The sequence below is a fragment of the Limulus polyphemus genome, unplaced genomic scaffold (assembly GCF_000517525.1).
Source record: "Limulus polyphemus unplaced genomic scaffold, Limulus_polyphemus-2.1.2 Scaffold197, whole genome shotgun sequence".
Lineage (NCBI taxonomy): Eukaryota > Metazoa > Arthropoda > Merostomata > Xiphosura > Limulidae > Limulus > Limulus polyphemus.
The window spans coordinates 188,247-199,575 of NW_013665807.1; the positions used below are offsets into that span (position 1 = coordinate 188,247).

Consider the following 11,329-nt stretch of genomic DNA (forward strand, 5'->3'; position numbering starts at 1 on the left):
ATTTAATAAATGTTTTGTTTTGATATATAAGTTGTCGGGTTTTTTCATTTAAAAAAAGCGACATCAATTTTTTGACGACCTAATACTTTTACTAATGTATGTGATACTATCAATTTTAGGAGTGTTTGATGAATTTAAACTGAGAGAGTTAAAGAAAAGATTTACAGAAATGCGTTTTTCTCCTGTTTCTAACCAAGATTTATGTATCAGTATATTCGTATACATATTTTTTCTCCGAAGATAAGATGTATGAGAACTCCAAGTGATAGTGTCAATAATCTAAATATTGAGTATTTATTTACAATAAAGAAAACCAAATAAAATATTTAGCAACGAAAATATATATAGCAAAACAATTAAATTAAAAACGTTAAACCAACATCAAAAAATCATTATAAAAACTTGATACTTTTAGAAAGTTTAGTTTTCGTTAGCTGATTTACTTTTGATAGTCTTTTATTGCATAAATGATAAATGAACTTAGATAAAGTGTTGTTCAATGAATAACAATAAAAAATGCAACTGTAAGTTGTTATGGGAGTAAAACGAAAACAATGAAGTTCACCAAATAACCGTTCTTAGAGAATTGTTTTTGTTTGTTTTGAAATTAAGCTACACAATGGGCTATCTGTACTCTGCCCACCACGGGTATCGAAACCCGGATTCTAGCGTTGTAAATCCGCAGAAATATCGCTGTGCCACTGGGGGCAATTGTTAAAGAAAATTGGAATGTTGTAACTATACTCTTCTCCAGTTTATAATAATACAAACTATCATTTTGTTACATAACAGTTGTTAAATATCGTTAACAGATCGCTATACTTATATGCCTGACATCCTTAAAGTAAAGCATTTTTGGAAAGACACTTACAAGTTTTGGCTTCAGGAAGGTGAACAAATGTCGTTAGCATCGAAAATATTTGAACCAATCGTCCATTAAGGATGGTCATCGTTATTGTCGCTACTGAGAAAGTTTTCAGGGAACAAATTTATGCACCACCTGAAATATATTCTTTTTTAGATTTAGTTTACTTAGAAAAAAGTGTCAAGTAATACATATATGTTTTAATTATCTGAAACCTCACTTGTGGTGAAATAAAATCTATCATCTTCTGGATGAAGAACAACTTCAGGTTAAAGTTTCTGCTAGCTACATAACCATTCAGCCTCTATCGTTTCACAGCGACCGGTTTTCCGCGTGTCGTTCTCATTTGTTGCCTGATTGGCCCACAGCCAAAGCCAATATATAAATTGCGCCCTCTACAGAAAAACGGAAGTCACAGAATTTTTATAATTATGTGTGAGAGAGGCAGATTTTTTCATATCGTCATAAATATATAAGCCCACTTATTCAGAGTCATATTAACCATAAAACTATAACGACATTGTTTCTCCAAATGCTCTTATAAAGTAATACATCATACTATCATTAGTCAGCAAAATCAGAGTGACAGCCTTTTAGCTGTTTTGGAGAGTGTCGTAACACGAGCAATCAGTTACTCCATTAAATTCCTCACATAACCACGGTTCTTAAATGTTTTTTCATTTTGGTCTCATCGATCAATACTTATAAATAACTGAATCTAGGCTATTTATTTCTCTTGTTTAGATTAAAAAAAAAACACACGAAATATTTGTTTTTCAAATTTTCGTTTAATAATAAGAAGAACATAGAGAGCTTAAGGATGTTTGTTAAATAAATACTCACTTACTTTGAACTGTTTTAGGTAAGTTAAAATACACTGTCAAATTTCGTCACAGGTGTTACATATCACACCTTATTACCTAATTCTCTGAAACTTCAGTAAAGACTCAATTATTTTCCATAATTATAACTATAAGTGAGTACACTCTCTTTAAAAAATAAGATGTAATCGAAATAATACGCGATTGATTTGATTACTATTAAGATTTAAGTACGTTATGTGATGGTGTCATTTTCTTGGCAAAAACATACACAGTAGGATACCTGCGGGGAATGGAAACGTGTTATAAGTTCGTGCACTTATTGTTGATCCACAGGGGACTTGCATCACTTCTGTTATGGTGTTTAAAATACGGAATTTTTGTTCTGATTAGAATGTTAAAGAACAGCAGGAGGTTTTCTCATTCACATTGCAGCATAACTACAACCGTTAATAACATATCGTTAAAAGCTAGATGACTGATCGAAACCAGGTTTTTAGTGTTATAAGTTTTCAGACTTATCGCTGAGCCACTGAGGATCTAAATAGGTAAGTAGAATATGGTTGAAGACACGGCTTGATATAAACAACAAACTAAACGGAACGAGTTAACGAATAAGAAAAAAATTAAACTCGAAAAACGGTATTAAGCAAAACAAATATCTTTATGAAAAAATATTAATTAGGTATAATGTAAAAATGGAAAATATTAATCAAGTATAATGTAAAAGGGGGAAATGTTAATCAGGTATAATGTGAAAAGGGAAAATGTTAATCAGGTATAATGTAAAAAAGGGAAAATATTAATCAGGTATAATGTAAAAAAGGGAAAAATATTAATCAGGTATAATGTAAAAATGGAAAATAATAATCAGGTATAATGTAAAAAGGGAAAATAATAATCAGGTATAATGTGAAAAGGGAAAATATTAATCACGTATAATGTAAAAATGGAAAATATTAATCAGGTATAATGTAAAAAGGGAAAATGTTAATCAGGAATAATGTAAAAAGGAAAAATATTAATCAGGTATAATGTAAAAAGGAGAAGGAATCGGCAAAATATTTAAACGAATGATAATTGTTTGTACATTAAAGTGGTTATTACTGTATGATTGAAAAATCAAATGTTTTCTTTATATTACTGTAGAGGGAGAAAATGTGAGTCAAAGTATATTGAAGACAGAGATAATATCATGAAGAGTTATTGAAGTGTGTACCTGGTGTTTTCGTAGTGTTATCACTTCTTAGATCGGAAAGGTTTTAAACTGTTTCCTGTTTGACGGATATATACCACATCAATTTGTTTTAGAGATAAAACAGTAAATCAGGTTTTTCTAGGTGCACTCGAATGAATATTGTATTTGGAATTATACTTAACTTTGGTTTCTGGGTGGTACTTTGGACCAAAATATTCTTTTATATTTTTATTATATCCGTATAAAACGAGTGGAGGTTCTTTAACAATTTTAAAAGTTGTGGGGTCGTCATTTAAGATATTGGAGTTTTGTTTTATGATCTGGAAAACTTTAGTGGTATTAAGACGGTACATAAAGACAATTGGTATTTGATGGTTTACGGACTTAGACTTTATGGTACGTAAAGACAAGCGATATTAGATGATTTATAGACTTAGATTTTATAGTACGTAAAGACAATTAACATTTGATGGTTTACAGACTTAGGTTTTATGGTACGTAAAGACAAGCGATATTAGATTATTTATAGACTTAGATTTCATGGTACTTAAAAACAAGCGATATTTGATGGTTTGCAGACTTAGATTTTGGCTGTTGTTGTTTTTCACGGATTACCAAACTTACGTATTGGAGTTTCTCTATTAAAACCTTAGGGTAGGAGACATTAATAAAGAAACATTAACTTTTTATAAAGCGCAATTGCTTTACAATAAGTGGTTTAGCGTTAAACGACACCCCCACTTTAGTGGCAAGTTTCTGCCAAGAAAAAGGTGTTGATTGGGGTGTCAAAATGGGCCTTTGTTATGCTTCAATATGTTTTGACTATAAATAGTATTTTCTCCACTTATTTAGGAACACTTTCGGCTCTTTACAAACGCTATCTTGATGACATTCTTGGTGCGGGTAAGGCACATTAAGTGAATTGAAAACTTTTTGCAGTCATTTTCCTCTTACTCTCTCATACTTATCTTCACATGGACAGTTTCTTCAACGAGCTTACCTTTTGTAGACATTCAAATTTCCATTTAAGGCTCTCGTTTATCTACATCAGTCCATTACAAACCCATCGACTGTATTTATGCCTTCGCTACAACTCTTTCCATCCACGCCATACATTTCAGTAACTTCTATATTCTCAATTGATAAGACTGTGTATATTCTACAGCGAGTAAGGCGATTATGAGTCAACATGTGATGAAATGAACGATTTCCTCATTACTTGCTCCAATCCTGAATTTGTAATGAAGAAAGGTGGCCAAAGCGCCAACTCTTTAACATAAGAATACACCCTAACCCTTAAAATAAGACTACAAACTCTGAAATATCGCTTGTTTTTACTTACCATCCAAAGTTCCCCAGGTCATCAACTTAAACATCCTAAATGATTACTCAACTACTTTCTTACACGCATGATAAAATGTCAAAACAATTTTGGTCCACAGTATCATCCAGAAACTAACCCCCACTTCGAACTCAGCTACATCTTGTTTTCACAAAAGGAAATTTGCTACCTGCCAATATGTTAACAAAACAGTCAATATATGGCCCCAAAGTAAATTCGAAGTGTAATAGTCATTCAGAGTGTTTCAGAAAACCTGTATATTGTGTAATCTGTAAAAAAGATCAAACAGATCGCCGCTTAAGAGATCATTTACATCAGCGGTTCCCAACTTTTTCCCCACCAAGGACCCCTTTTATTAATATTTTTTGAATGACTCCATCTACCCCACAAACTGTTTTTCTTACTAATAATTAACTTGTTTTCCATTTTTCACTATCAAATAAAAGACATAAAACTCTGTGTGTTTCCAATAAAGAACAGTAGAATTAAAAAACTTACTTGTTTAATGAGATGATATTATCTTCACAGACCCCCAAGGGTCCGGGGACCACAGGTTGGGAATCACTGGTTTACATGAACATCTCTCCTATATATATACAAAATAATGACACTACAAAACCTACAGGTAAACACTTCAGTAACTCTTCACACTGCATTTCCAACTTCTATATAATTGAATCCAAATTTGCCCCATCTACTATAACACAAAAAGAACATCTGGAAAAACGTTTAATTCTTAAATTAGGCACTGTTAAACATCTTGTTATGTACGAAAAATTGACTTTTTCCACTTCCTTTTGTCCATCTTTCCACATTTCCTTTTACCTAGTCAGTACTGTCTCATAACGATGGTTTGCTTAACAATTTTGTTTTCAAAAATCATGATGACGAGGAACTCACTTGAATATAGATATAGTAGAGACGGCTGATATGGGTATTAAAATTATTTATTTAGAACACAAAACAAGTAACAACGTTTCGAAACTCCTGAGGTCGTCATCAGGTTAAGAATGCATGAAATACTGTTTTCAAATTCATCAATAAACTTATTTTAATTTTGACCTAGACAAGAGCTTCATGTTTCACATTGAACTTCCCGTGGTTTTAAATCCAGGACAAAAATTTAGCCTCTGCATGATTTACGGCCATTATTATACTGAATGCAAAGCTGAGCTGGTAATGTCTTAAATATTATTGTATTGCATGTTAATTGTTCTACTGTCGACAAATGACTTTATTTATGTATGTATGTATATATATATATATGATGAAACAAATAGCTTCAATACTATTATTTACATTAATCACATTAATTGTTAATAGGCGTATAAAATATACATTAAGAAACTTCTTAATGCTTATTATGTATATGTATATAATTGATAATAGATCATCAGACCTAAGCAACTATTCTAGCAAGACTGGGATGACACATAACCTTGACTTTCGTCTTAAAGGATACATTTGTTAATGAAACTGGAGGAAATGGTTAACGAAAACGTTTTAAATGAAGGCATTGAAACTGATGTACTTAACAAGTTTTGCAAATGAACAATTAATACCTATGTGCTTTATTCATTTAAAACTCCTTGAAGTTACTCTAGAAATTCAAATAAAATTATAGGCTACTTAGTCTTATTCGTTGGAGAGAAAAAATCTAAACAGTATCATAAAAGAAGTTTTATAAAATTACAAAGTGAAATATGATACCAGAGAAAGCCAACATAGATGCACCAAAAGATAATCTTGGCTTGCTAATCTGTTATCTTCTTTTCAAGGATATTACTTGTTGTCGGGACGATAGAAATGGTATGAAATTGTGTACGTAGGTCTCCTATACGCTTTTGATAAGGTACTACAGAAAATATTAGGTAACATACCACAGCAGTAGGAATTGATGAAAAACTAGTTGAATAAACAGTTAGATGGTTGGATTGGAGAAATGTTGTTATTAATGGAGTATTTTGAAACTACACTCTTTTTACTTGTGGAGTACCTAATGGGTGAGTGCTTGGGCTTTTTATTTTTCATATTTACATTAATAACATTAATAAAGCATAATTATTAAATTAGTAAAATTGGGTATTTCTAGCTATACCGAGTCTCTTGAGTACTGCAAAATGACTTATATGAATTAGTAGGCTAGACATATATCTGAAAAATGACCTTTAATTATATTAAATGCAAGGTAATGCATTTGGATTATCATAATTTGAATCACAGTGACTGAAGATAAACTGAGCCTTGTTGCTTGTAGTTAATATAATATAATTTTAGAATGTAGTTATAGACAGGTCAAAATAGTTAATTATATCTCCATACAAATCATTTATTAAGCCTTATTTGAATACTGTGTAAATGCTTTTGTCTACTTACCTAAGAAAGTATATTGTTTTATTGGAAATGGTTCAGAGGAGGCTACTAGGATGATTCAGAGGATAGAAGGATTATCTTATGGGATAGGATACGACCTTTGAACTTATTTCTCTGGAGAAAAGTATGGTAAGATATTATCTTATTGGAGTTTATAAGATCATACGGAGAATCAAGGCTTTTGATTTCTTTGTGCTATATTCTAAAGATAACTGAACGAAATAACAAAAGTTTAAGATCTTGAAAAGACAGGCTAGGCTTCATTTAAGGTAGATTTATTTTTCTAATAGAGTAGTTGATTTATAGACTGAGTTGCGTTGGCAATAGTTGAGGCTAGACCTATATAGGAGTTTAAGAGAAGGAATGATTCCCTAAAAAAGGTAGAAGTGATTTATATTTTTACTTTCCTCAATGTAAAGTACATGTGTACAAGAACAGCCTTGAAAAACTAAATGGTTCCTTGCTCCGTTATTATTATTTCAAGGTTTTTTTCTTAGTTTCTATATATAGTATGGGTAGTATGTATTAATATTGAAAAATTCAGTGAAGTACTCCCTTCTGTCTTTCCTTTTAATAAAAATAATATTACCACTTATTCTTTTTTAAAATGTCCTCACTAGATTGATATGTTGAATATATAAATGTATAACAAAATATATTAATATTATGGTAAAATAAAATGTCAAAAGATCGTGACTATTCAATAGTTATATCTATTGGCAAAAACAAAATAGGTGTCGACAGTAGTGTGGAACGTTGTAATCCAGCTGAACTGATAAGTGTCGACAGTAACGTGGAACGCTGTAATCCAGCTGGACTGATAGGTGTCGACAGTAGTGTGGAACGTTCTAGTCCAGCTGGACTGATAAGTGTCGACAGTAGTGTGGAACAATCTAATCCAGCTGAACTGACAAGTGTCGACACTAGTGTGGAACGTTGTAATCCAGCTGGACTGATAAGTGTCGACAGTAATGTGGAACTTCGTAATCCAGTCGGACTGATAGGTGTCGACAGTAGTGTGGAACTTTGTAATCCAGCCGGACTGATAGGTGTCGACAGTAGTGTGGAGCTTTGTAATTCAGCTGGACTGATAAGTGTCGACAGTAACGTGGAACGTTGTAATCCAGCTGGACTGATAGGTGTCGACAGTAGTGTGGAACGTTCTAATCCAGCTGGACTGATAAGTGTCGACAGTAGTGTGGAACAATCTAATCCAGTTGGACTGATAAGTGTCGACAGTAGTGTGGAACAATCTAATTCAGCTGGACTGATAAGTGTCGACAGTAGTGTGGAATGTTGTAATCCAGCTGTACTGATAGGCGTCGACAGTAGTGTAGAACAAGCAAAGTTAAGTTGAAATGCTATTTTACACTATTGTTTCTGGAAACACATACTGTGATTCAAATTATCATCAGGTTTAATGTAACGTAATATCCATCTATTGCCCAATAACGTATCGTGGCTCGCCATATATCTGTTATTTCCATGTAAATTAACTTTTATTAGTTTATCATGATTTTCAATATAGAGGATTTTAAATGCATAATTTGCTTGATGAAATGTTAAAAGACGTTTTGATAAACTGGAGTTTTGATTAAAAATTTATATGAAAACGTAGCCTTTCAACATTACATTTTGCTGGTTGTTTATTATTCTTCCATATTTTAATAATATTCAATTTCAGCTCCTGATTTGTTTATTTTAATTAAAGGCAATGCATAGTGATATTTCCGGAATGCCGAAAATCATGACTAGGTGTAATATTTTTCATCGCGAAGGTGAATTCATATTGTTAACCCTGTGTTTTTTGCATTTCTTTCCAAAAAAATGCAAGAAAGTAATTGGACAGTAAATACCGTTATATGTGGAAGAAAATAATATGCATAATTTAATTTTATAAATATTTCACTCCTTACTTCCGATATATATAAATACGGTATAAACCTAAAACAAGGTTATTTTGAATCGACAAGTTTAAAGGAATCCATCTTAAATGAACAAAAAAACCCTACTCTAAACCAACACCCTGGGGTGCCAAGATATCTCTTCTAAGTCTTACAACAGTATCTGGTCATGTGACCTCTTTGTTCTATACTGCATATATATATATGTATATATCTGTGTCAGTGTAAACTACTTGTATCTGATGATGACAAAAACCATGTTGAACCCACGCTTATACGGTGTCGCCCATATGTTTATAGATAATCTATAAGTAATACTTTAAACTTTTCGGTTTATCATGTAGAAACACGAGGTTCGACCGACCAACTTTACGTTCTGTTGAAATGGACGATATTGGGGAAAAAATGTTTGTTTGTTTGTTTTGAATTTCGCGCAAAGCTACACGACGGCTATCTGCGCTAGCCGTCCCTAATTTAGCAGTGTAAGACTAGAGGGAAGGCAGCTAATCATCACCACCCACCGCCAACTCTTGGGCTACTCTTCTACCAAAGAATAGTGGGATTGACCGTTACATTATAACGCCCCCCACGGCTGAAAGGGCGAGCATGTTTGGTGGGACGGGGATTCGAACCCGCGACCATCAGATTTTAATCGATAATAAGTTGTATAATAAGTACATTCTGTGTCTTGGTGGCCATTGTGGCTACGCTGACCATATAAACAATGCGAGAAAAAGGGAGTTTTTGTTTGTTAAAAATAAACCATCCATTTTCACATCTTTTTTTTTTTTTCATACCTCATAAATCACACTTGTAAAGGTTTAAACTTAATCCGTCAACAAGAACGTCTCATAAACTCCTACTCGCGATCCGGCCATAATCTCCAACACAGGCGTTTCGAATTGCAAGAAGCCAATCCTCGGGTTAAAGTTCAGTATGTCGCTTTTCGTCCCTATAATATCATCACATAACAAATGACCCAAGGTGGCCGAACGGTAAGCATGTGGACTTTTAGCGCTAAAAATCGAACTTCGATATCCGTGGCGGACACAATACGAATAGCCTATTTATGACTTGAGACGGCTTGCATTGGCAATGAAGAAAAAACTTTAATAAAAGTTTAACATGACAGCAAATGTACAACGTTTAGTATTGTCTACAAATAAAGAAACGTTACAAACAATATTGAGTCTACAAATAAAGAAACGTTACAAACAATATTGAGTCTACAAATAAAGAAACGTTACAAACAGTATTGTCTACAAATAAAGAAACGTTACAAACAATATTGAGTCTACAAATAAAGAAACGTTACAAAAAATGTTTAGTACAACAATATAGGGGACGTCACATATCTAAAGGAGTTTTGAAATAACTATAGCGAATTAACGATTTCTTCCTCCCGAAGCATCACTATTTGCATTAAGTTGCACAGTTCTTTACTTGAAATCCTCCCACTGTTAGTCTTCATTCTGTGAAATGATTAATGAGACGTCTTAGAACTAGAATATGTATAACGCCCGTTTTTTCATTTAATGATATGTGCTACCTCGTGCATCGTTTGTAACGTTTCTTTATTTGTAGACTCAATATTGTTTGTAACGTTTCTTTATTTGTAGACTCAATATTGTTTGTAACGTTTCTTTATTTGTAGACTCAATATTGTTTGTAACGTTTCTTTATTTGTAGACAATACTGTTTGTAACGTTTCTTTATTTGTAGACTCGAATACTGTTTGTAACGTTTCTTTATTTGTAGACTCAATATTGTTTGTAACGTTTCTTTATTTGTAGACTCAATATTGTTTGTAACGTTTCTTTATTTGTAGACTGAATATTGTTTGTAACGTTTTTTATTTGCAGACTCAATACTGTTTGTAACGTTTTTTTATTTGTAGACTCAATACTGTTTGTAACGTTTCTTTATTTGTAGACTCAATATTGTTTGTAACGTTTCTTTATTTGTAGACTCAGTATTGTTTGTAACGTTTATTTATTTGTAGACTCAGTACTGTGACTAATGTTTCTTTATTTTGTAAAACTAGTAACTAACCTGTTTATCTCTGACCTACATCCGGACATCAGCCATGATAAGACTAGTAACTAACCTGTTTACCTCTGACCTACATCCGGACATCGGCCATGATAAGACTAGTAACTAACCTGTTTACCTCTGACCTACTCCCGGTCATTACTTTTCACGTGTCCTACGTACATCAAGATATTGTTGTTCTGTTTTATTCATGCACTGGTTCGTTTTACTTCACCAAAGAACTTGACACCAGGGGAAGTCGTTATAATTACTGTCGAAACGAAGAACTTGGCACCAGGGGAAGTCGATATAATCCCTGTCGAAACGAAGGACTTGACACCAGGGGAAGTCCATATAATCGCTGTCCAAATGAAGGACTTGACACCAGGGGAAGTCGATATAATCACTGTCCAGACGAAGGACTTGACACCAGGGGAAGTCGATATAATCACTGTCCAGACGAAGGACTTGACACCAGGGGAAGTCGATATAATCACTAGTCCAAATGAAGGTTTGGACAGTGATTATATCGACTTCCCCTGGTGTCAAGTTCTTGTTTGGACAGTGATTATATCGACGTCCCCTGGTGTCAAGTTTTTGTTTGGACAGTGATTATATCGACTTCACCTGGTGTCAAGTCCTTCGTTTCGACAGCGATTACTTTGTTTGTACAGTGATTATATCGACTTCCCCTGGTGTCAAGTCCTTCATTTGGACAGTGATTATATCGACTTCCCCTGGTGTCAAGTCCTTCATTTGGACAGTGATTATATCGACTTCCCCTGGTGTCAACTC

At 33.3% G+C, this 11,329-nt stretch overlaps 1 protein-coding gene across 1 annotated transcript in view; it reads right to left on the reverse strand.

Moving 5' to 3' along the window:
* Nucleotides 1-950, reverse strand: part of LOC106478289 (hemicentin-2-like) — a 25,371-nt gene extending 24,421 nt beyond the window's left edge. Inside the window, exon 1 of the mRNA XM_022381882.1 lies at nucleotides 872-950. Coding sequence (XP_022237590.1) covers nucleotides 872-950 — 79 coding nt within the window. The remainder of the gene's footprint in view (nucleotides 1-871) is intronic.
* Between the last annotated feature and the right edge of the window lie 10,379 nt (nucleotides 951-11,329).